At 45.8% G+C, this 26,909-nt stretch overlaps 1 protein-coding gene across 1 annotated transcript in view; it reads left to right on the forward strand.

Annotated features, from left to right (window-relative positions):
• Positions 1-7,420: 7,420 nt before the first annotated feature.
• TTC26 (tetratricopeptide repeat domain 26) overlaps positions 7,421-26,909 on the forward strand; it is a 258,672-nt gene continuing 239,183 nt past the window's right edge. Inside the window, exons 1-2 of the mRNA XM_029590355.1 lie at positions 7,421-7,826; positions 13,585-13,722. Of these exons, the coding sequence (XP_029446215.1) occupies positions 7,824-7,826; positions 13,585-13,722 (141 nt within the window). The 5' untranslated portion in view covers positions 7,421-7,823. The remainder of the gene's footprint in view (positions 7,827-13,584; positions 13,723-26,909) is intronic.

Consider the following 26,909-nt stretch of genomic DNA (forward strand, 5'->3'; position numbering starts at 1 on the left):
CATGAATCTCAAATATTTTTGGTTGAAATAGATACAACACAGATTATGAGTGTGATCGACCAAATGAGTATAGCTTTTCAGTATATGATACCAGAACAAGCTCTCTAAAAATGATTGCTGTAATTCAGTGCACTTCTGCAACAGGGCAAACTCTAAAGGAAACAGTTTGCAAGAGGCTGGAATAAATGTTGAAAAAAGCCTTTGTGCTTCCAGCTCAATCAGAATCAGGCTCTGGTGCCAGTAGCCTTCATTCACAACTACTGGGGGAGGGGAGGATTTTCCCCTTCACTTTAATCTCGATCCCAATTTAGCCCAGCTAGGGCGGCAACAGTCCTTGGCCAGGAGCCACAGACCACCGCTAGACCATTAGGTACCTCTGTTAAGACAATGGCTATGACTGACTCTCTCCCCACCAGGGGCCATGAATTCTCTCGCCTCACCAATGGCTTAGCCTGGGGAGTAGCAGCCAGGCCTGGATACTGAACCCAGGTCTTCCACGTGGCAGTGCACAGCGCAGCCACTAGGCTGGACATTTTTTTTTTTTTTTTATTACCAGGACTCAAGCTGAAAAGGTTAACTACCTCCAGTTATTGTCAAGCTCCTTGGGTACGGTGTCATATGAACCCTTAAAATAACTTAAGGGCCTGGTTTACTAAGCTTCCCCCTCCACCCCAACCTTGGACATGGGATAGAAACAAAGCCTTAGTAAGTCAAGCCTTAAATAACCAAGGAATGAGAAAACAGGAACTGGAAGCAATGGAAAATCTTTGACTATCGGCCACCTTCAATTGGTGGCAAATATTTTTGGGCAAATAAAGTGGGCAGGAAGGTTCATGTAAAGCGCGTGTCACCAGCTATTTATGTGGCATAATATTACTATTGTAGATCTGCAGGGAACAGCTAACAGCATGATTATCCATAATAAGCTTGTTCTATTGATATTGTGAGCTGCTATCATATTGGCATTGACGTGCTCGCACAGGGCTTATGCTTATTCAGTTATAATCATTTACCAGCCCTTCTGCTGCCTCCCTTATCTGTCTGATAGTGTTATTCTGTCTTGAAACACTTGTTTTTTTCATATACTTTTTTATATGCATTTAAAATAAAATTTAAAAATGTTTAGCAAGCACTTTTAATCCTCTTCATCGCTGATTTTCAATGTGAGAAAACTGGTCTTGAATTGTAAATTCCATTTTCTGTTCTTCACATATACCAAACAATCTTCAGTCTTGCTGCTGTTTCTTGGGCTCACTTGCTTAGGTCTCACATTTTGGGTAATACTTTTTATTTGCAATGTTTCAGCAGACACTACTGCCTTCATCAGGGGCTTCTTAAATCTGTTAAAAAAAATGTATCAGTTTTTGAATTGTGGAATTCAAACGTTAAATAAACGTATTGAAATTGGATAACTGCCTCATTTCTTGAAAATGATGAACTTTCCCCCAGATGCTGCGTTACTCAGTTTAAAAGCCCTATTCTACCAATCTCTGCTAACCACGCCCCAATCTCTCGAGATTTATGGGATATCCTATTCTCTGTGTGTTAAAGAAATATATTTGTATTTAGCTTGAAAATCTGCTCTTTTGCAGATCAAAACCAATTATTTATAATGCACTAAGGTCATTATCAAGGAACCTTAATAAAATCTGTTCAGTCAATATCTTTATTAAAATCCCTGAGGGAGGATGGTATTCCAAGAATAAATGTATCTTTGTTTTTTCCGTATTAAAAAATTGGGAAAAATCCCCACTTTGGGATTGACCCTATGGTTATTCTAACAGTGAGAACTTCAAATCATCTTCACCATAAGTCCCTTGTTTCAATGTGCCACCAAGGCCCAAGGATGCTTCTGCCTTTGAACAGCATATACATCTAAGATGTCCCTGTATCCTCATTTTTAACCTTCATGTAGTTTTTCCAAAGTATAGAAGCTTGCAAGGGCACCAAATTACATAGATTACTCCTGTCAAGTCACATGTTTTTTGCCTTAATATAAAAGGATGATGATCAGGAAAAATTAAAACATCTCCATTATAAGATTTTTCACATACATTGCATTTTCCACATGGGAAACGTCCCCCTTTGTTTGATGTTACTTCTATCTGGATTTGTAAAGAAGAAGTAGATTTCACTATGCTGTCTCTAATGTTCCATAGTTTTTTTTTAAAGCAAACAAAGGTGATTCTTGAAATTCCGGGAGGAAACTTAAAATATTCCAATGTTGCTGGATACTTCTTTCAACTTTTCACGTCACCAGTGAGTGTGGCAAAATACAGACTAAACGAGAATCCTTTGACTAGGCTGAAGATTTAAAAGTAAATCTTGATTGACCTATCTTTCTCTCTTATATGCTCGATGGATATCCTCTCACTGAAAATTTGTTTCATCTCACATGCCTGCCTTTTATATTTCTGTGTTGAAGAACAAAGTTTCCTCAAGCACAAGAACCGTCCATATGGTAGATTCTGACGAAGATGGTGTGGATGACAACTACTAAAATATAAAAGCATATTGCAGGCCATCGGTTTTATAAAAATTGATAATTCAAAGCCTCTACTAGGGAAGATAATTTTGATGTCCAAAAAAGAGACTTCTTTATAACTAATCATGGATGTAAACTGTAAATTCTCCTCTCTTGAACTGAGCCAATCAAGAAACTGTTCTAAAGTGTTACAACTCCCAGACCACAATAACAGTATGTCATCTATAAAGCGCTTCCAAAGGTATACATCATCCTTATAGGGACTGTTTGTGATTCAGATTTCTTCAAGTATCCCCATGAAAAGGCTTGCTATATCTGGGGCTTTCATTATACCTATTGCCACCCGCTTATGGGTGAATTTTAAAAGCCCGGTGCGCACCAAAACCAGGAGATATGCAAGTATGTCTGGCTGGCACGTGTCGAGCAGATTTTAAAAGCTGCCCGTGTACGTGCATATCTCCCAGTACATGCACAAGTGAGAAAGCCCAAAAAAGGGTTGGGACATGGGCAATCCAGAGCTTTAACAAAGAACACATGTGTAAGTATTTATGCGCACAAGCACACGCTAGGGTCCCCATGTAACTTTACTACTGCTATGGATGGCATGCAAATAATAACATTTAAAAATGTAGGCTAGTCAGTGGGGTTTTAAGAGTTGGGGCTAACAGGGAGAAAGGGAGACTATTAAACTAGGGAGGTTGGGAAGTCCTATCCCTTAATTGGGCGAACTGGGAACAAACTGGGAAAACTCCCTATGGCGTTAGTGCGCATTTGCGTGCACATGCGCATGTCCATATAAAATTGTGTGCACATGAATGCATGTACATACTATTTTATACCAAATGCGTGTATGTTATAAAATGGCTGTGTCCTTTGGCACAGCCAGCATACATTTGAACGTGCGCCCACACAGCTGTTTCAAAGTTACCGTCTTAACCGCGCACATCTTTTAAAATCCGGGGTCAGCACGCGCAAGGCTGCGCAAAATTGGCAGCCTGCACACGCCGAGCCGCGCAGCCTGCCTCCGTTCCCTCCGAGGCCGCTCCAAAATCGGAGCTGCCTCGGAGGGAACTTTCTTTCTGGCACCCCCCACCTTCTCTTTCCTTCCTCTAACTAACCCGCCCCACGGCCCTAACTAATTCTCCCCCTACCTTTATTTCAAAAGTTACGCCTGCCCAAGGTCCGGGTGCTGGTCCGGAGGCCGCGTCCACGCCCCCCCGGAACGCCCCCTGATGACGCGCCGGTTGCGACATGCCCCTCAACACATCCCCCCCAAGAAAGCCCCGGGACTTACACGCGTCCCGGGGCTTGCGCAGGGGGTGGAAGGTGCAACCTTTCGAGGGTTACGTGCATATCTTATGTGCGTACCCCTTTGAAAATCTGCCCCTATATCTTTATCTTCTTGTAGCTGATAATGTGCTCTGCCCTTTGCATGAGAAAAAAAATCAAACTCTTTTTTTGTCATTCCCTAACAAAGAGACCTTTGAGGTCTTGCTAGGTTATGTTATTTCATGGTTTCATAAAAGGTGCAATAAACCTCATAAATGTCACCTGAATGACAGCTTGAAATCTCTTTTTAATTTAAACACTAAAAACAACAGTTACTGTGTCACAGGGAGAATTACTAAAGAAAAGGAAATGAGCATCAGGGTTAGAACAACAAGGAATCAGCTGCAGGAGCTGGCAAGCTGCTTTTTTATTAGTATTGATAACAATAATGATAATATTTTGGACTTATATAGCACAGTTTATCCAGGCAGATCTAGGAATTATAGTGGATCATACATTGAAATCATCAGCTCAGTGTGCTGCAGGAGTCAAAAAAGCAAACAGAATTTTATAATTTATTAGGAAGGGAATGGTGAATAAAACGGAAAATGTCATAATGCCTCTGTATTGCTCCATAGTGAGATTGCACCTTGAGTACTATGTACAATTCTGGTCACTGCATCTCAAAAAAGATATAGTTGCACTGGAGAAGGTACAGAGAAGGGCGACCAAAATGATAAGGGGAATGGAACAGCTCCCCTATGAGGAAAGACTAAAGAGGTTAGGACTTTTCAGCTTGGAGAAGAGACGGCTGAGGGGGGATATGATAGAGGTCTTTAAGATCATGAGAGTCTAGAATGGGTAGATGTGAATCGGTTATTTACTCTTTCAATTAATCAAAGGACTAGGGGGCACTCCATGATATTAACAAGTAGCACATTTAAAACTAATCAGAGAAAATTCTTTTTCAATCAACACAAAACTAATTTCTGGAATTTGTTGCCAGAGGATGTGGTTAGTGCAGTTAGTGTAGCTGTATTTAAAAAAGGTTGGATAAGTTCTTGGAGGAGACGTCCATTAACTGCTTGTTGCAACCGTTGCGGCCCGACAGCTTCACTCCGCCTACCTTTCTTTTTCTGTTACTCCTGCTCCCTGTGACGTCTGGCTACCACGGCGTCTGCCTGCCGTCCTCTCTGGCGTCCCCGGACCGACTTGGGCACTGCCTCCCGCCATGCTCCGCAGGTACCTTAGGGCACGCGCGCCGCGCAACCCTCATTCTTATTTCCTCTATGGCGCGAACCTCAGGGGTGTCCCCCTGTGATGAGGTCACGCTGCCCGGATATTTAAGCCTGTTGTTTATTTCTAGCCTTTGTGTTAGCAAGGGAATTCCTACGGATGGGATTCGCCCTCCGTACCCAGCTACTCTGCCTCCAACTTCTATGTGGACTCTTTGCTGTTAATGAGGTACCCGCTCCTCGGGGGCCTCTCTGCTTCTTTCAGGTAGCTATCAGGAACCGGTATGCGCTCCTCGAGGGCCCATGTTCCCTGACTCACTGCCTGTGTCCTTCTCCTCTTCTACTTGGAAGAATTCGCTACAGACACCATCAGTGAGTACTACTAATATCTACTTCTCAGAGCTGTTTCTCTGGAACCAGGTACTCGCTCCTCGAGGACCTGCCTCCGTTCCAGCACCAGTGCCATCTTCTACGGAGAACTGCTGCGTGAGTACTTGCCAACGAGTCTCTGCGCCCAGGGATCTGGTACTCGCTCCCCGAAGGCCAGCTCTCCCTATCTAGGGGCTTTTCCATACTGGGGACTCTGTGAATATCTCAGTGTACTCATTTCCTCAGTTCTTCTTCCTACAGCACTGCTACCGGAGAAGCTGCTGTTCTAGCACCCTGAGGAATACTAGCCCAGCCGGGCTCCATCTTTGACTCACTACCGCCACCTCTGGTGGTTTCACAAACTGTCTAATAAAAGATAAAATCTGTGTTTGTGTGTCCAGAGCTGAGCCTGACCTGTGGCCCCTCACGGGACTTCCCCCCGTGGGTGTGGTCAGCTGCCACAGTGTCCAAGGGTCCACCAAACCCTACAAAACATAACACTGCTATTAATCCAGTTGACTTAGAGAACGGCGTCTGCTATTGCTAGCAACAGTAGCATGGGATCTTCTTAGTGTTTGGTAATGGTTACTTGCCAGGTTCTTGTGGCCTGGATTGGCCGCTGTTGGAAAAAGGATGCTGGGCTTGATGGACCCTTGGTCTGGTCCAGTATGGCAATTTCTTAAGTCCTTAAGACCTCAGATGGGGCAAAAGATCCCCCACACCTACTAAACAGATTAAAATAGGAGTGTGGAAAAGAAAAGCACTACACAAAAGTTGGGGAAGCAAACTTTCGTACAGATGATGTCATTCATTTGTCAAAAGTTCAAAAGCACTCACTGAGTAAGGGAACATTTGCACATAGAAAATAAAGATTAAAATAAAAGATATAGGGGTATCAAAACACATATTATGCTATACCATATACTCATATTCCTCAATATCAATCATTTACCCCTTGGGGAATAATTTATTTTGCAGTTATCTCTACATAGAAAATGTTTCGCAGAGGCAGCGTTTGGGTAGGGTGAGTTGGGGAGTCACCCAGGGTGCCGTGGATTGCAAACTAGTTAAAAGACAGGAAATAGAGAATAGGATTAAATGGTCAGTTTTCTCAGTGGAGCGCCTCATGGATCTGTATTTGGACCAGTGCTTTTTAATATATTTATAAATGATATGGAAAGGGGAAGGATAAGTGAGGTGATCAGACTTGAAGATGACAGAGTAGTTAAATCACAAGTGGATAGTGATAAATTGCAGGAGAACTTTGCGTGACTGGAAGACTGGTGTCCAAATGGCAGATGAAATATAATGTGGACAAGTGCAAAGTGATGCATATAGGGAAAAATAACCCATGCTGTAATTACACGATATTAGGTTTCATGTTCATTGTTACCACCCAGAAAAAAAGATATTGGCGTCATAGTGAACAATACATTGAATTTGCAGACTCAGTGCGCTGCAGCGGTCAAAAAAGCAAATAGAATGTTAGGCATTATTAGGAAGGGAATGGCGAATTGCAGTCCTCGAGTTCTACAAACAGGCTAGGTTTTCAGGAAATCTACAATGAATATGCATGAGATAGATATGCATACCATGGAAGCAGCGCATCACAATCTTTCTCATGCATATTCATTGTAGATTTCCTGAAAACCTAGCCTGTTTGTGGCACTCGAGGACTGGAGTTCATCATCCCTACTATAGAACTATGCTTTCTTTCCCTCTTCCCACAGGAAGCTAATCTTCATGCACAAAAAAGGCTTCCTCCTTTAATCGCACTGCTTTCCTCTGTTTCCCTTTCTCACTTCCCAGGCAGGAGTTAGGTTAGGAGGCATCATCAGGTAAAGTGGGGAGATCAGCAGCTTCAGGTTCAGAGCCCCGTTGAGGGTAGAATCCAGCAAGTTCAGAGATGAAAATATAAAGCTGTTTAATCAAAAGGTGAGAGCAGCACGTTGGAGGTATGCTGGAAAAGCTCTCCCTCAACGTTGCTGCCCACACCTCCCCCTTTCTTCCGTACTCTGCAGCAACAGTCGCTTCTGCACCTGCCCTGCTTTTCCTGTCACCTCTGATTGGCTGCTCCCGAGGCGACATCATTCTGCGACTTCTGGTGGGCTGCCCGAGGCAAAGAAAAAGGCACGAGCAACATTAAGGGCTGCTAGCATGTAGCTACTCACTCTGCACATAAAAACATTTTTTCCCGCATAACGGGAAGAAAAGTAACCCAGCTGGGCGTGAAATAGCCCAATCTAGCAACTGTCAGCGACGTGGAACGGCGGGAAGTGACTCAAGTGACACGGCGAAGAGCGCGCGACGCGAGGGTTGATCCCTGGCGGGAGCTTCCGGTAGCGCAGCGGTTGTCAGGGGAACCGAGTGGCTGTGGCGCATGAGGTCGTGTTTGGGGGGTTTGGTAGCGGTTCTTAGTGAAGCGCTGAGCTGCCGCTCTGCTGCCGACGACTGAAGGCGCCAAGATGGTGAGTGTGCGTGCAGTTTTCTGAAATAACCCAATCATGCGAAACAAGCGGTTAAAGGTCTTTGCACGTTCTTGCTTATTTATCGTCAGCTTCCACTAGTACTCGCTTTCCACGTTCTCCATTGCAGGTCTTTCACTGCAGTATATTTCCATGAGACGGTGATGAAGGGGAGCTGCTCTGTCCCGTGCAGGGCAAGACCATCATAGCTGGTAGAAAAATTCATTTTTAAGACCTTTGTCTAAGACTTTATATAAAAAATAATAATCTCCATCAGCTTTTATGGTGGTATCTGGGTGGTATGTATTATTCCTCATCAAATAATACATAGAAATAGAATGTGAGATCAAACAATCCTAAGATATATTAAAAAAAATAGAATGGGATCAGAGACGAGGACTGCAGAATACATCCAGTCTTTTTAAATTACTACCCCCCTTGCTATGCTGTTGACATCCCTTACCTCAGATTATTTCAGACGTTTTTTTTTTCTCTTTTTTTTGTACTTACAAACCCTCGATGTTTATCCCATCATTGTTTAAACTCTGCTATTGTTTTTCTCTCCACCAACACACCTCAAAGGCCATTCCAGGTAACCATCACCCTTGTTATCAAGTAGTATTTTCTGATGTTTCTCCTGTGTCTGCCCCTCTGGAGCTACTTATTGTCATCCATTCCTCTAGAATAGGGGTGGCCAAACCTCTACACATTGGGGGCCACAAAACCAGAATGTACAGAGGCAGAAAGCCGCAATTCGTTTCATGAACTTGGGGGGGAGGCACTGGATGCCTCCTCTACACTCAAAAGAAAAGGCCAACTCTCTCACAGATTTCACATACATAGTCACTCTCTCTCAGACAGACAGAGAGAGACACACACAGTGTTACTCTCACACACACACAGACACAGTGTCTCTCACAGGGACACATACGCATTCTGCTGTTGTGCTGCTGCTCATGTTCTCACCCAGTGATTGATCCCCAGCCCCAGTACTGCCACATTATATAAAGTTCTTGCTTGATGCCAGACCTTCCACAGCCTGGAGCAGAACCCTCCTTTTTGGCACCCCCGCTCTCCAGGAGACTTGATGATGCCACACCCAGTTCATGCAACTCGCAATTCACCAGTTGACCACCCCTGCGATAGCAGAAAACCTCACAAATGCAGAACACAGGAAATACAAAATAGCGAGATCAAAAAGTACAAATAACTTGCTGACAAAAATTGAACTGGAAACTGCAACAAGCTCAACGGTATTATGTAGTTCAAGAATGGAAAAATAGAATCATCATGCCTTACAAAACTTCAAGCAGTGAGATCAGATGTATTCCACGCATTAAGTAAGTTGGAAGGAAGGCAAAATGTTACCAGCATAGTTAAAAAGTGAGGTGAAAGAGGCTATTTTAGCCAAAAAAAAATCCTTAAAAAATTGGAAGAAGGATCCATCTGAAGAAAATAAGAAAAAACATAAGCATTGTCAAGTTAAGTGTAAAACATTGATAAGGCAGGCTAAGAGAGAATTTGAAATTAATTTGGCTGTAGATGTAAAAACTCATAACAACAACTTTTAAAAATATATTCAAAGTAAGAAGCCAGTGAAGGAGTCGGTTGGACCGTTAGATGGCCAATGGTTTAAAGGGGCTCTTAGGGAAGATAAGACCATTGCAGAAAGAATAAATGAATTCTTTGCTTCTGTGTTTACTAATGAGGATGTTGGGGAGGTACCGGTTCTGGAGATGGTTTTTAAGAGTGATGAGCTAGATGAATAGAACCAAATCACTGTTAACCTGGAAGATGGAGTATGCCAGATTGACAAACTAAAGAGTAGCAAATCACCTGGACCGGATAGTATGCACCCCAGGGTTCTGAAGGAACAAAAAAATGAAGTTTCAGATCAGTTAGTTAAATTTTTTAACCTATCATTAAAATTATCCACTGTACCTGAAGAATGGAGGGTGGCCAAAGTAACCCCAATATTTAAAAAGGGCTCCAGGGGCGATCAAGGAAACTATAGACCAGTGAGCCTGACTTCAGTGCTGGGAAAAATAGTGGAAACTAGTCTAAAGATCAAAATCACAGAGCATATAGAAAGACATGGTTTAATGGAACACAGTCAGCATGGATTTACCCAAGGCAGGTCTTGCCTCAAAAATCTTCATTTTTTCAAGGGGTTAATAAACATGTGGCTCCGAAGGCCAGCAAATCTTCACAAGAGACCACTGTTCTGTTCGTAGGTGTCATGTAGAATGTCAAAGTGGCCCCTAACACCCTACACACTTACCTAATCCCCACCTCGAGTTACTAGGTGGGCCTAGGGATACAAATACCTGCCAATGGGCCATGATATTATGGCCAGTCTCTCTCTCTCTCTCCCCTTCAAATTGTCTGAAATAAGACTTACGGGACACATCGCAAATGGTCACGGCCGCTAATGCATTTGAAAGAGGTGTAGTTAAAATCTGCGTTATGGCTGTGCAATAGCTCTTTGCAGACAGGCTAACCCAGCCCACTCTCCGCCCCTAACTCCTCCTATTTTTAGAATTTGCATCGCACCATACGATAAACACGTTTTCGCATGCGTTAAGGGCTTATCGCATGCGTTAAAGGCCTATCGCATGCGAAAACGCCTTACCACATTTTGAAAAATGACCCCCTATGTTAGGTGTTATATTTCTCTTTCCATTTCTCCAGGTTCGCACTGCATGTAGAGTGGCTTTTTTGGTTTTCCATTCCAGTTTCTGTCTCCATATTTATAATTTGTGGTTTTTCTGTACTTGGTGAAGGTCAGTTCTGGGTGTGTGACCGAGGTGAGGTATTTTACTAGGATGTAGGCATTTGTATCAATCTTATTTGTTGTGTTTTCTCAATAGGATATGCATTAGTGGTAAATTACTGTCTTTTCATAAGGAAGGCTATTTTGCCTGGTAGTAAAAGGAGTTTGTTTTGCTTTTACTGGGATGTCATCAGAACCAGAATATCTTTTTTTTTTTGTATGGCGAGTTGTATGGGTAATGCCCTAGCTCTGGTCTGCACTTATTGCTGGGGGTTGAGGGGATTCCTGTGGATGCAGAGTGCATGTTTACATTTAGCCCCGTGATGGTCACATGTTCAGTGTGTCACGCATGTGAGAACCATCTGTCAGGTGTGTCCCGGCCAAAAAAAGGTTGAGAACCACTGGTCTAGAGCACACACTGATGCACTCTCTCCATGGGATTTCTTGATATCTTTCCTTATTCCTTAAACATTTCGATTCCTTGTGATTTCGGTAATGCCTCACACAAAAAGGAAAGCAAAGGTGAGAGATTCACTCACATCAATGCTGGTTCAAGATTCTAGACAACCCCGGATTGAGACGCTGTTCGCGGGGCCTATACAAGCTACACCGGTGGGAGGTGCCGCAGGAAACAGTGACGAGGAGCAGACGCCGAGTTTCCAGGCCAAAGATGCATCTCTCAGGCCCGGTGCGCCGTTAGCCTCACTGCCTCCATTCAAAATTACCGAAATTTTGGATAATAAAAACACCAAAAAGGTGGAGGAGGAAATCGATCTAGCCAGAAGCTTTGCCCCGAGAAAGAATGGTGAGATACCAATTCCTTCAGAGATCCTTAATATACAAGGCTCCGCGGGTCCTTTGGTGGATAAACAGCTTCACCACGTAGGCAATGGAAACTCCATGGAAACAGGAAGAGAAGATCCAGAGGTACGTGTGATTTGCAGCTCTCCTCTAGTTAGGCCTCAAACTATTACTTTGGACACTATTTGGTCTGTTTTAGTATCAATGGATAAAGCTATAAATTCATTAACAAGTATATTGAAAGAGAATACTGCTAGATCACAGAATTTGGAACCTAAAGTTCTTTCTGTAGATTCTTCAGTGAAAGATATGGATACAATGATTTCTCGAGTTGAATTTGTTCAGAGCACCCTTGTAAGATCAGAATCTCTCTGTTTGAATAAAATGGAGAGTTTAGAGAATGCAATGAGAAGACCTAATTTGAGAATACTGAATTTTCCGATCTTGAAATTGGTGCCACCAAGGGATTTATTTAAGAATTATCTGATGAATATATTGAAATTTCCAGAACAAGCTATACCAGCAATTACCAGAATATATTGTCTTCCAGCACCTAAAGAAGTGAAATTAGAGCAGCAATCTCAGGAGCAACTTCATACTTCTCTAAATATATCAGAAGTCTTGGATTTAACACAAGAGATAATTCCAACAAGAGCCACCCTCTTGGTCTCGTTTGCATTTATTTCAGAAAGAGACTCGGTGTTGAAATTATACTTTCATAATCAGTCCCAGTGTTTTCATGGACAGAAAATTTGGATATTTCCAGATATCGAAGAAATACTCTGGAGCGAAGAAGAAAGTTTTTGATGAAAGCTGAAGTAATCTCGAGGGGGGCTAAGTTTAACTTGAGTTATCCGTGTAAATGCCTGTTAATGTATCAAAATACTAAATATCTATTCACTGAACCTACCCAACTCGTACATATCTGGATTCGTACTCCTAAAGTGATAGTTCATGGGGGGCATGGCAATTGAAATGTAACTATGGGATACTAGACTGTAATTATGGTTAATTTTCTTGTTATGATTGATTGGCTTCTATACATCTTGATCTCCCCAATATTCGATATAATAGATACTTTTGCCTAAACCTTGATACAGATTTCTTAAATTGTATTATGTTCCTATACAATAATTGTATCTAACTTTTTCTTGAACAGTTGTGTTCTGTTTATATATGAAAATTTAATAAAAAAAAAAAGTGTGCTGCAAAACATTCTGAGACATTACATCAAACTGAATGTTATGTTACCTCTGGTACAATACTGCTTAAGGGGAACGTTAAAAACAGTACACAGATGATCTCCAGTCCTCCTCACTAACTTCAGACATTACAGTTGGTGGTTCCAGCCTTTAAACAAACATGTCTTACTGCAACCCGTGCTCATGCTTTCTCTTTTATAGGCCCTGTTTTATGGAGTGAGTTACTTAGTCAGTTGCATTCTATTTTGGATATAAAAACTTTCTGTAAGCAATTGAAGGCACACTATTTATGAAGCTTTTAGGATTGTCAATTCATGAATATTGATAATTTGATGTTTTTTTATGCACTGACTAATGTACGTGTGACTTATGATGCTTGTGTCATATTGTTAACTGCTTAGTACAGTATTTTTAGATCAAGTGGTCTTTAAATATTTTAAATAATAAACTTTTGCTTCCAAATCTTCAGAGTTGCTCAAAAATCCATTTTCTGGAAGGAGTTATTTAGTTGTTCCTGGCTTTCGAACTTACGTCCTGTTACATTGTTCTACCATTTGAAATTGGCCCTATTAGTACCAGATGAGATATATTTGTGCAGGAGGGGAAGATATGTAATAGGGGGAAAATTCCAGTGTTGTTGTGAATGAAGGCTCATGAGGCCAACATCCCAGCCCCAGTTTCATTTAAGCTGTAAGTACAAAGGAGCTGAATGAAACTGCCTGACCAAAAAAGTTTGAGCACAGTGATTTTAAGTAACTTGCTCAAAGTTACACAAGGAAATTGAACAAGAGTCTTGTGCTTCTCAGCTATATGCTCTAACCATGACACTGTTCAGATTCTCTCTGCAGCTCTATAGCTAAATCTTTGTGTCAAATATTTTTCTTTTTTTTGGATGGTTACATGGAGAGGAATGAATTCACTCTTCTTAGGGAACAGAAAGGCTTGGGAGTCCTGCTTACATTCTCATTTGTTTTTCTCTGTGCAGATGCTTTCAAGAGCAAAACCTGCTGTGGGTGGTGACCAGCAGCAGAGTGATAAACGCAAGAAAAAAGGCAAGAAGATACCAAAGCTAGAAGAGCTGCTGGTGCAAAGGGACTTTACTGGTGCCATCACTTTGTTGGAGGTAATAAGGAATGCATTAATAGAATACTGCTGCACAGGACAGGGAACAGGAACAGTTGGAAATCAAACTTAATACAATTGACAACAGAAAGTCAAGAAGTTATTTTCTCACTGCCAACCAATAGGGTTTGTATGCAAAAGAATACAGATTCCTGAAAATGAAGAATATGACAAATTCATTCACATACCCATTGCCAGTACATAGATAAATTGGAGCAAAAGGAAAGCATACGTAATGGAGACCCCGCATTCAGGTTAAGAGACCACCACCTATCATTGTCATGATTGTGAGTCCTTGGGCTGTGGCATGGTTGATGCAGCCTAGTAGGCGATCCTACGAGGCCCACGCTGACAGCTGGCGGACACACCCTTACAGGGACTGGAGCTAGGGCTTTACTTATACCAGCCCCATTCCCCGCAGGTTGAGCCTTTGGGTTCCATGGGCGAGTGTCCCTAAAGCGGCGGTCAGAGGGAGTCCAGATACAAGCAGTGGTCAGGACTGGTGACAAAGAAGCTGGGTCCAGGTATGAGCCGAGGTCAGGGCAGGTGGCATGCGAGAATTAATCATTGTCTAATGACTGAGGAGAGTACCAGGCAGCAGGCAAGAGAGTAGGCAAGGACCATAGCAGAAGGCAGTACCAGGTGGCAGGCAAGACAGAACCGGCATGACAGAACAGACAGGAGCAAGGAAAGGCACAATGGAAGGTAAAGAAGAAGGCAAGACAAGGCAAAAGACAAAGTAAGGAAACATGACGATAGAAACTAGCTCTGTTGATAAGGCAGGGGACTTGTTGCTGAGGTGAGGAGAGGAGCTAAGTGGCGCCCCTGTTAGCTTTCCCGCATTGGGGCCTGCAAAGATCGGCTTGGGCCAGGCCAGCAGAGCAGGGAGGCCAAAGCATGGCAGGATTCCAGCTGCGGTGATTTTATGGTGGCATGCAGGTTGAATGCAGCCGGTTGCAGGGCTGTCCTGCGACCAGCCAACCATTACAAATATCACCATTGCTAAATATGTTTTCCACTTTAACAAGGGTCCAAATTGCTTTATGAGCAATAAAAAATAAAGATTTCCTAGCGTGTAGCAGATGGACTCAGGATCAGTGGTATAGTGTATTCCTGATAGCAGTTGGAGACGGATCAGATTTCAATCTGACGTCAGCCCTAGTACATATACCCCTGCAGGAAGTGCAGCTCTTTAGTATTTTCCATCTCCATAGCAGTTAGGGACTCTATGCACGCTCGCACAGCGTTAGAGTAAATTTACCAAAGAAAACCAAAATAAGAAGAAATCTTACCTCTACAGACGAGCCCCGCTCTCCTGCGGTGACACCCATTGAGTCCTTCCCCCAGTTGAGAATTCCCGAGGTAATTTCCGCAATCCCTCGGAGGTAAGCCTCGGTCCAGCGGCCGACCCTCGGCGGGGACCTAGCCCCCGACAGTGAGGCTGAGAGGCAGCGGGTGCAACTTCGAGCGCGGTGGTGAAGGTATTTTCCCTCTCCCCCTGCAGCCGGAGACTGCCCAGAACGAGACCGGGAAGCACCGAGACAAGGTAAGGTAAAAATCTATTTAAAAGTCTCCGGTCTCCGAAGCTCGAGGAGTCACACAGGTCGCCAGCCGGCACCAGTGCCACCGGGTTGATCTGCCCTAGTAGGGCTAGACCCTGGTCAGATCCGAGGTTCCTCACCCGTGGAGACCCTCCAAGGTGGTCGCCATATTGTCCGTGTGGTCGCTGTCACCTTTTTGATTTGTTCGCCGCCCTGTCCGCTGTTCCGATCCATGCGCACAGAGGCGAGCAATGCGCACAAATACCTTGTGCGCACAACGTCGCGCACCCAAGTACCGTGCTCACAAGCGACGCGCATAGCCATGTGCTTACTATGCTGGGCGCATAACTTCGATCTGTGCGCGCACCAAACCTAAGCGCACAACTTCGACGCACCGGAGCGCACAACTGTACTTTATGCGCACAAGCCATGGCACCACCGGAAAAGAAACTCAAGGCTCAGGGCCTTTGCCCAGCATGCCACATTAGAGCTGCACAGCATGAGGAGACCACGGCCCTGCGTATACAGTGCGAAGAGGCCCTAGGAGATCCAACTCATGGCCCTCCCCAGCTGGTACCGGGTTCCAGCCTCTCAAACAGTACGCCGGACCTAGCATTGCACAGTGGGACTCCCCCTCAAACGGGGCTCCCCAGGGACACGGCGCCCCTTAGTCTAGACCCAGCATCTATCTCCGGGGTGGAATTCTTCAAAGGTCTGCATACCTTCATCCATATGCAACCAGGGCCTCCTATAATACGGTCACAAGCTCCACCAGAGAACCTCTACATCCTGGGACCCTCTATGCCCAGGGAAGTGAACCCACCGCCCAGGAGCCCCACCTTCGGTGACACGGACAACTCTGATGAGGATTCAGAACCCCTGGAGGAAGGGGAACTCCCTCCGGGGACAGAGCTTCACCAAGGACGAAGCTCTGACCCCGGACGAGCTTCCAGACTTGGTCACACACAGCTTAAAAGAGCTTGCTATCCCGGACACAAGTGCCTCAGGGGAACCCAAGACGAACCTCCTAATAGAGGGACTCCGTCAGACCTCCTGTCATTTCCCACTATTACAAGCTGTCCAGCAACTAATTGACCTGGAATGGGATGCCCCAGAAACTACATTCAAAGGGGGGCGGGCTCTGTCAGCCATGTACCCTCTGGACCCAGCCGCCAAAGATCTCCTGGCATGTCTGAAAGTGGATGCCATGGTCTGCGCGGTCTCGAAGCGCACTACTATTCCGGTGGAGGGAGGAGCAGCACTCAAGGATGCTCAAGACAGACGTCTGGAATCTATCCTCAAACAGTCCTTTGACGTCTCCTCTTTGTCTTTGCAGATCGCGGCCTGCTGTGCTGTGGTGACATGCGCCTGCTTATCACAGACCAGGAACAACACTCCCGGGGAGGCCCTGGAACCAGCAGTATCATTCCTCGCGGACGCCGCTTCTGATCTGGTGCGCACCGCAGCTAGAGGAGTGTCGTCCACCATGGTGGCCAGAAGACAACTCTGGCTCCGAAACTGGTCGGCCGACGCATCCTCCAAAACGAGACTCACAAGGATGTCTTTCAAGGGAACACTCCTGTTTGGAAGCGAACTAGAGAAACTAGCCAATAAATGGGGCGAGTCCCCACTGCCGCGGCTACCGGAGGACAGGAATAAGAGAAACCAGCGATCCTTCCCCCAAACCTCCAGGGGCAGAAGATCACAGCGCTTCAACCCATATAGAAGCACATATCAAGCAGCCTGCCCCGCAGGCCGAAGCCAGTCCTTTCGGAACAAGCACAACAAAAGGGGAGCCAGCTTGGGCCTAGGCCCCAGCCGCACCCCACATTGAAAATCAGCCGACTCGTCCAAAGAAAGAAGCCATAGGGGGCAGACTTACCCTGTTCTACCAAAGATGGGTCGAGATAACTTTGGACAAGTGGGTCCTAGCCATCATTCGAGAGGGATATTACCTGGATTTCCATCACCTCCCTCCGGACAAGTTTGTGGAATCCCCCTGCCACGACCCTTCCAAGAGGATGGCAGTGGAAGCTACACTGACCAGATTGCTAGCCTTAGAGGCTATAACACTGGTGCCTCCACAACAAATAAATACTGGACATTATTCCATCTATTTTATCGTCCCCAAGAAAGAAGGAACGTTCAGACCCATACTGGACCTCAAGGCGGTCAACCGTCACCTGAAGATTCCTCGCTTCCGCATGGAAACCCAACGCTCGGTAATAAGGGCGATACAACCGGGAGAGTTCCTTACATTCCTGGATCTGTCTGAAGCCTACCTACACATTCCGATCCATCAAGAGTATCAGTGTTTTCTACGCTTCTCGATCCTGGACCGTCACTACCAGTTCCGGGCACTACCATTCGGGTTAGCCACTGCACCCCGGACGTTCACCAAGATCATAGTGGTGGTGGCAGCAACACTGAGGAAGGAAGGAATCTGCGTGCACCCTTATCTAGACGATTGGCTGATCAGGGCGAAATCCCCAGAGGAAAGCCACCAGGCAACCAACAGAGTCAAAACTCTACTGGAAAGCCTTGGGTGGGTGGTCAACACAAACAAGAGCTGCCTGCAACCCTCCCAATCTCTATAATACTTGGGAGTCCGGTTCGACACCAAACAAGACAAGGTCATCCTGACACCGACAAGGAGATCAAAACTGAGGACACAGTTACGAACCCTATTGAGTGAACCTCGCCCCACAGCATGGGATTACCTACAAGTCCTCGGCCTAATAGCATCCAAACTGGAAGTAGTGCCATGGGCATGAGCTCACATGAGACCCCCTACAACACTCACTACTATCATGATGGAATCCACTGTCCCAGAACTACACCGTATGTCTTCAGCTCCCGGACAGAGTTCGGGCCCAACTACGATGGTGGCTACAAGAAGGCCATCTGAGCCAGGGAATGAGACTATCCTCACCAACCTGGATCCTGCTTACCACGGATGCCAGCCTACGAAGATGGGGAGAACACTGCCAGGAGCTAACTGCCCAAGGGCAATGGAACAAAGAAGAGTCGGGATGGAACATCAATCATCTAGAAGCCCGGGCAGTCAGATTAGCCTGCCTACGGTTCGGTCACTGACTCCGAGACAAAGCGGTCAGAGTAATGTCGGACAACGCCACAACAGTGGCCTACATCAACAGTCAGGGAGGAACCAGAAGCCAACAGGTGTCTCTGGAAATAGACCTTCTAATGTCATGGGCGGAAGCGAATATTCAGGAGATCTCAGCCATCCACATCACCAGGAAAGACAATGTCGCTGCGGATTACCTCAGCAGAAAAAGTCTAGACCCAGGAGAATGGAGCATTCCATTTGATAGTAAACCGTTGGGGAACATCAACCATGGACCTCCTGGCAAACCGGTCCAACGTCCAAGTGCCCAGTTTCTTCAGCTGCAGGCGGGAACTCCAGTCCCAGAGAATCAATATCCTGGTACAGACCTGGCCACAGGAGACTCTGTTATACTCCTTTCCGCTGTGGCCCATCCACAAGATAGAACACTACAGGGGACCAGTACTTCCAGTGGCCCCGGACTGGCCAAGAAGACCGTGGTACGCAGACATGCGAAGATTGCTGACAGGGAGCCCCCTTCCGCTACCTCCACACAGAGACCTGCTCCAACAGGTACTGATCCTCCACGAGGATCCAGCTTGATTCTCTCTTACGGTCTGGCCATTGAGAGGATTTGCCTGAGGAAGAGCGGATACTCGGGGACAGTAATTGACACTCTACTCCGAGCATGCAAGTTCTCCACATCGCTTACATACATAAGGATTTGGAGAGTATTTGAAGCCTGGTGCGAGGACCGCGACATCATACCACGCTCAGTCAAAATTCCTGCGATTTTGGAATTCCTGCAGAACGGCCTACAGAAGGGATTGTCTCTCAACTCCATCAAGGTACAGGTGGCCACGTTGTCATGCTACGGAACCAAGAGTGAGAGCGGCAGTACAGCCTCTCACCCGGATGTCTCCTGCTTTCTGAAAGGAGTCAAGCAGATCCGACCACCCCTAAAGTGGCCGGTGCCTCTTTGGAACCTCAACTTGGTCCTAGATTTCCTAGCAGGAACCTCCTTCAGACCTCTCCGCTGCCTGTCTCTCCGACTATTAACATTGAAGACAGTCTTCCTGCTGGCAGTCTGTTCGGCCCGTCGTATATCCGAGCTACAAGCACTGTCCTGCCGAGAGCCATTCCTCAGACTCACACTGGGAACCATCTAGTTACGCACAGTTCCGTCGTTCCTCCCCAAAGTGGTGTCTCACTTCCATCTCAACCAAACCATCTCGCTACCATCGCCAGATGAGCATAAGAATTCGGAAGAGACTCGAAGTCTACGCCATCTCAACGTCGGCAGACTCCTAATCCGGTACCTGGAAAGGTCGGAATCCGTACGAAAGACGGACCATCTATTCGTCCTTCATAGCGGGAAGAAGCAAGGGGAAGTGGCCTCGCAAGCAACCATAGCCCGCTGGATCAAAGAAGTCATCAAGGCGGCCTACGTAGAAGCAGGCAAGCCACCGCCTTTAAAAGTCAAGGCCCATTCTACTAGAGCCCAGGCAGTGTCCTGGGTGGAAACCAAGATTCTGTCACCTGCCGAGATCTGCAGGGCAGTGACATGGTCCTCCATCCACACCTTCTCCAGGTTTTACCGCTTGGATGTTCAGGCTCGGGAGGACACAGCATTTGCAAGGGCAGTACTAAGTGGGTCACGGGCAGCCTCCCACCCGGTTCGGGAATAGCTTTTATACATCCCATGGGTCCTGAGTCCATCTGCTACACGCTAGGAAATGGAGAAATTACTTACCTGATAATTTCGTTTTCCTTAGTGTAGACAGATGGGACTCAGCATCCCACCCACGGCTGCCGTTACTCATGGAATTCTCGGGTGACATCCCTGAGAGCGAGTGATTCACGGGTAAGCCATGCTTTCCTTCAGCTAGGACACCCATCCTACCGGGTGTCGACGTTTCTCGGTTGAGGGCACTGGCGGTCTCCAGCTATAACCAATTCAATCGGTTCAAATTAATTAAGTTAACCAAGTTATTAAGTTAATCAAGTTATTCAAATTATTCAGTCATACCTATATCCGCAGTGCTTTTCGAGGAGAATACTGAAGAGCTGCACTTCCTACAGGGTTATATGTACTAGGGCTGACGTCAGATTGAAATCTGATCCGTCTCCAACTGCTATCGGGAGTACACTATACCCATTGGTCTTGAGTCCATCTGTCTACACTAAGGAAAACGAAGTTATCAGGTAAGTAATTTCTCCATTGGGTAATGGAAGCAGAAGAAGATACCTGAATAGATTTACCTGAAATCTATGCTATGAGCTAGGGTCCAATTCAATATCTAGGTCTTTTTTCCCAAACCTGTTCTGTCTCAACACACCTAGATGGTATAGCAAATTTGGTGGCTTATCTCTGACAACCTATCCTGAGGAGTTCCCCCGGAGGTGCCCGAATGGACAGTGGTGACCACAGACGCCAGCCTTTCCGGTTGGGGAGCAGTGTGCCTGAGGAAGTCTGTGCGGGAGCAGTGGTCCCAGGAAGAATGCTGTGGTGGCTACACTCCTCTGATTGCGCAAAGCATCCACTAACCTCGCCTATGTGCACGTGTGGAGAATCTTTGAAACTTGGTGCGTGGACCGAGCGGTTGTGTCTACTGGGTCTTCGGTGTCGGATATGTTAGGTTTCTTACAATCAGGGCTCGCCAAGGGTTTCTCGTATAGTTCCCTGAGGGTTCAGGTGACAGCTTTCGGTTGTTCACGTGGTTCCATTCAGGGCGTGGCGTTGGCTGCTCACCCCAATGTGGCTCATTCTTAAAGGGGACAAAGCATTTACGCACTCCGGTCAGGCACCCTTGTCCTTCTTGGAATCTGAACTTGGTTCTCTCAGCTCTGTATACGGTGCCCTTTGAGCCTCTGAGTACAGCTACTATAATGGATCTCATGTTAAAGGTGATTTTACTTTTAGCTATCATGTCTGCTTGCAGGATATCGGAGCTCCAGGTTCTATCCTGTAGGGAGCAGTTTCTGAGAATTTCGGATTCGGGAGTGTCCTTGCGGATGGTTCCTTCCTTTCTGCTGAAGGTGGTATCTGCTTTTCACGTGATTCAGTCAGGGGAGCTTCCGTCGTTTCCCGTGTTAGACTGGTCGAACCCTGTCTCTAAAGACATAAGGAAGCTGGATGTTTGTCGAGCGTTGTTGCATTATCTGGAGATTACAAATGCGTTTCGTGTGACGGACCATCTGTTTGTGTTATGGGCTGGTCCGCAACGAGGAAATATGGCATCTAAAACTCCGATTTCTTGCTGGTTGAAAGAAGCCATAAGCTCGGCATATTTGCTGCGTGGTAAGCCAGTACAGTTGGGTCTTCGGGCTCATTCTACTCGTTTGCAAGCTGCTTCTTGGGTGGAACGTTAAATGGTCTCTCTGCAGGAGATCTGCAAGGCGGCGACTTGGAAGTCTTTGCATACCTTTGCCAACCGCTACAGACTGGATGTTCAGGCACCGGGTGAAGAAGGCTTTGGAGAAGCAGTGCTTTGAGCGGGCCTCTCCAGATCCCACCCCAGGTAAGAAAGCTCTGGTACATCCCAGGAGTCTGGACTGATCTGGGTACATACAGGGAAAAGAAAATTAGTTTCTTACTTGATAATTTTCATTCCTGTATTACCACGGATCAGTCCACGGTCCCGCCCGGGGAAGGCATGGAAGTACAGGAGAGTCCGCTCTGTTGTTAATTGATTTGCTTTCAGGTTTGCAGACTTTTGATTGGCTGTCCTCCAGTGGTTCTGCAGGTTCGGTTCCTATGGGGTTTAGAGAGCTGGTTATGTTTTTTGTCGAAGGATTATTGTACATAGTTAAAGCTTTTGAGAATTATTCTGCTTTGACATTGCGTAATATTGCCGGACTGTAGGAGGACCTACAAGGCCTTCCCTGTAGTTTGAGTCAACCTCTCCACAGCAACAAGGGTCCACAATTCTTACACACACAACAGCCAGAGCAGAAGAGGCACTCCATATTGAGCCCTGTGTATAGGAATTTTGTAAGCATCTTCAGTGTGACTCACCCTCAAGGATGGGGAAGGTTAATAGCAAAAAGAAAAGTATTGAAATATGACATAAAGATGAAAAGAAATTAGCTTCTTGTTTATTTTCTACTTTTTGCCCTTTGTTTTTCCATCGATAAACAGGCTGAATTGGCCATGCTGTCTGAGTGACGTCATCTGATGGCACGAAGGCGGAGTCATCGCTCCAAATTTGAAGAGCTTTTGCTCTTTTGAGCATGTGTGGCAGTTCCCACGAGATTTTCTGCTGTTAAATCTCCTTAGTTCCATTTTTTTCATGCTATGCATGTGGAGAACCATCTCTCTATTTTTCTATTCTCAATTCTTTTTCTTCACCTCAGCGAACCCCAAAGAGCATTTTTCAGTGCTAATATATCAAGGAAATCTTGGTTACAGATAGACATAATTATTGTTATTTCTGCCTGAGGCCTGTCCACAACCAAGCCAGTTGTCATGTCTGTGGAAGGATGACCCTGCATGCTCAGAGGCAGAGAGCCCAGAAGATTGCCCGACTGTGCAAAGAAGAATCCAGATCGTCAGTGTGGAAGAGTGGCTATAGACTTCCTCCTTAACTGGTGCTGGACTCCTTAAATCCCACAGAGGGAGAGAGCACTGTGGGCAGGACTCTGCTGGGGAGATTAAGAGGCCGAGCCCAGCTGAGATCAGTAGACTAAGGCCAGGTCTCCAGGAGAAGGCAGCTCCTGTGCAGCATTACTGTCCTAAGGTGAAATCTGTACCTGAATGCTTTTGGTATTAGTGTTTACTGCTGAAGGTAAGCAGTTCTGTAAACTTAATGTGCATTGTAAATAAAATCACTGAACACTAACCTGACTGCTGTTTACACTACCACAGCAGAAGAAGTGGAAATTTCCTCAGCATTGGAGAGTTATGCTCCTCTTCTGAGGAACCTAGAGGGCTGATCGACACAGTCCTCACCAGGATCAAAGGTACATCGCCCCAGCCCCCACAGAAGTGCTGCATCTGTGGGCCTTACAGAGAGGCCATATGTGTTGGCTACAACTATGTCTAAACAGAGTAAGGTTGTGGTGCATACAATTATGAAGCAGACTGTTACAAAATCCGGGCTGCTTGGAAGTCCAGCACATACTGCATCAAAGGGCAATGCTCCGAAGCACTCGATGCACGATGCATTGAAGATCGTCACTTCAAAATACATGGCGAAGGTTGCGCCGAGAATCTATACATAAAAACATGCAATGCAGGACATGACAAAGTGAGAGGCACTGAAGCATGCATCGCACCAAGACGCAATGTGACCAAGCATACGTCAAAGCAAGATGCCCCGAAACATAGGAAAATGGCGCATGAACCACCAAAGAAAGCCTCTCTCGAAGCACTGAAGAAGATGATGCACACGACACAAAAGCTTGCATCAAAATCATTTCAGAACGCTGCACATGGCTCAGAAGGTCAGGGGCAGGATAAAAAATTTGGTACTGCTCCAAAGGAGGCAAGACGGGAGAAATCCAAGCGCCAGGCGCTGCAACAGACATTAGAGGTTCCACAGGCTACTAAGAAGTCAAAGGACCATGAAAGGAGCACTGTTGCATTAGTCCTTTCAAGCCATGTGGGTCCAGAACTGGATACTTTTTCTAACCACGACTGGTCATCCCTGTCACCCGCTCAAGTACATTCCAGTGCTGCCTTAGACTCTTCACAGTGTGGAAAACAGGTCTTCTCTGGCCTCTGATCAGAGTTGCTTCAAAGACGAGAGGCTTCTCATCTTCAGGAAGAGCTCTACACCAGATGCAAAGATAACTGGCTGGAACCCTCATCTTTTCTTCCAATCTGGCTGTCACACCTCCAGGAACCTATATCCCCTCCCCCCTGATAGTCCAATATCTCCACCATCAGGATCTTCATCCTTATACTTGACCCAGAAAGAAAACATAGCCCACTTCCTTCACCCTGATCGGAAGTTCCATCAGACAACTCGCCAGTGAATTCACCAACCAGCTTAACAGGGATTCCATCTGACTTTCCTGAGGAACCTCCCAAGCACTCCTCTTGGTTTGAAGATCTCACTTATTCCAGACCCATGCTAGGAGGTGGTAGGCATCCTAAAGATTCTGGATATTCCAGCAGAGCCCATGGCTCTACCCTCACATGCTGTTTTAGATTCAGTTCTGATGAAAACATCCTTTTCTGGGTTACTGGTGGCACGGAAGCTAGACTTGAAGTTTCATCTAAAGAAATCCCCATGCTATGGTATAGTACAGTTACCTCATGCCTCTGTTGTGGTGGAGTATTTATTGAAGAAGGCTAAAAAATCTAGACTCCATTCAAATGCACCATCCAGCTTTGTTAAAATATGGGAGTATCCTCAAGAAGTCATTAGCTGGCTGGTAAAATCTAGGGGAAGTAGAAGAGCAATGTGCAAAACTAAAAAGAGATACTAATCTTTTTGTTAGGAAAGGAAAATAGAAAAAAAGGTTGCAGTTGAGTCCCAAGGAATGATCTAACAGGACCAGATTTGGAGGTACTGGGAAGCTCATAGTGGAGCATCATGGCCAGCGCTGGAGAAGGTGGCATGGGCTGCCCAGAGGGGAACAGTACCAAGTGTTCTCCTGGATGCAGTGCTGATTGGCCTGTGGGAGATACTACAGAGAGAGGTGCTGTCGAGTGCCCAGATGTCTGCATTGGGAAGAAGTGCAGAGGAATGAGAGTCTGAAGAATATGACCGAGTTACAAGAGAGCCCAGAGAAAATGGCCATGGAGACCCCAGCAAGAGCAGCTGCAGAGGAGCCAAGGCATGGCATTACAGAGGAGGCTCTCAAAGTAGTGCAAGAATTATAAAACTTAAGTGGTGGGTTTGCAGATGGAACTGAAAGCAGAGAAGCAGTTGAGCTACCAAGCAGAGAAGCAAGAGGGGAGAATATGCTGAGCTTCAAACCCATGCACAGAAGGTAGCTCTCAGTAAGAATAGGGCTCGAAAGAGGGAAGAGGCAGCCCAGCAGAAGTGTGCACAACTGACTGAAGCTTATGCCATGCTGACACAATGCTGGACCAACACAAAGCACACAAGTGTACAAGAACATAAGGAGAAAGTGGCAGTTATGGAGAAACAGGTGGCACAGGCACAAGAGATGATCAAAGGAAGATTGCAGCTCTGCATGCAGCCACGCAGAGACAAAACCAGGAGCTGGACACCATCCAGGAGTGCATCTGCCTCAAGTACACTCCTGTGGTGAGCGCCCAGGAGCAACAACAGTGTCTCCAAGCCACAGTGAAGAAGCTCAGGCTGCAACTAAGCGAGCAGAAGCGCTGCAGGATGAAGTAAAAAACAGTGAATGAGAAGCAATGGGAGAAAGAGATCGCAGGCTGAAACGTCCATGCAGGAGCAGGCACTCATGCACCAGGTGCAGGAACTGAGCAATACTCTGCAGCAACTGCAAGAAGAAAAAGCAGCACAGATGGATCATGTGCCTCAGGAAAAGTTTGATGCCATACAGCAGTCACTGAAAAGAGCCATCAAAAACCCGCAGAAAGAACCGCACGTGACAACAGCAGGGCATGCACACATGACGGAAGTGCTAAGACAGCAGAAACAGCAGAAGACCTTTGAATACGTGCGGCTGAAGGAGGCACTGGAGAGAGACACTGCTGCATCCCAGAACCACCTGGCAGAGAGGGTGACTGCTGTCCAGGCCAAGGCCAAGGGGCTAGGCTTATACCTAAGCCTACAGCGGAGGAAAATACTAAAGTCTTAGCAGGACTTTGAATCTGCTACACTAATAGATGCTGGTTAAAGAAGTTAGCTGCATGCCTGACCAAAGTGCTCCACTGAACCAGGAGCATCAAAATGAGATCATCAGGCAAGAAAGTTTAAACAACGCTACAGAGTTTCATCGAAACAAATTTAATGCCCTGCAAATTAAAGTCAAAAGGATTTCTAGAGAGAAGGAATCTCTGGAAAACAAGCTTGAGTATGCTGACGAGGAGAATACAGAAGTGATAGAACTTTAACAATTAAAGCTGAAGTTAGAACAGTAAAATGTAATGAAAAGGGTAAAAATCAGTCAAGTTGCTTAGAGCTTTCTCCTTGCAAGAGAGACTGAGATTGGAGCCCTATGCATTTAAGCACCATGGAAGTAAAAGAGAGAGCTTTGAAACGCTAGAGGTCCAAGTTAGAAAGTGCAGAAAAACAGTATCTAATAAACATAAGAAATGTTGTGAACAGACTGCAGGAGGCAGCACAAGTAAAATAAATAAACATACAAGGGAAGTTGAGGATTCTGACACTGAAAGAGAAACTTGAGGCACCAGATATACCAATAAAGAATGTGGGCACAGAAAAAGTTTCTCAGAGAAGCCCAACATCTGAGGTAGCCAGACTGCTACCAGAGCTAGAGGAGAAGCTTCTTTCGTTTTGAGAATATGTCTACTGAAAGTCAGTTCTACGATCCCTCGGTGAAAGAGCTCCAGATTTGGAAAGAGAATTGGGAGCTAAGAGGCTTCAGGAAAGAGAGAAAATTTGTGAGACAACTAGAAGAAAAATACAACATCACCTAAGAGAAGCCACAAAAGTCCTACTGGGGCAAAAG

The sequence above is a fragment of the Rhinatrema bivittatum genome, chromosome 2 (assembly GCF_901001135.1).
Source record: "Rhinatrema bivittatum chromosome 2, aRhiBiv1.1, whole genome shotgun sequence".
NCBI classification, from domain to species: domain Eukaryota; kingdom Metazoa; phylum Chordata; class Amphibia; order Gymnophiona; family Rhinatrematidae; genus Rhinatrema; species Rhinatrema bivittatum.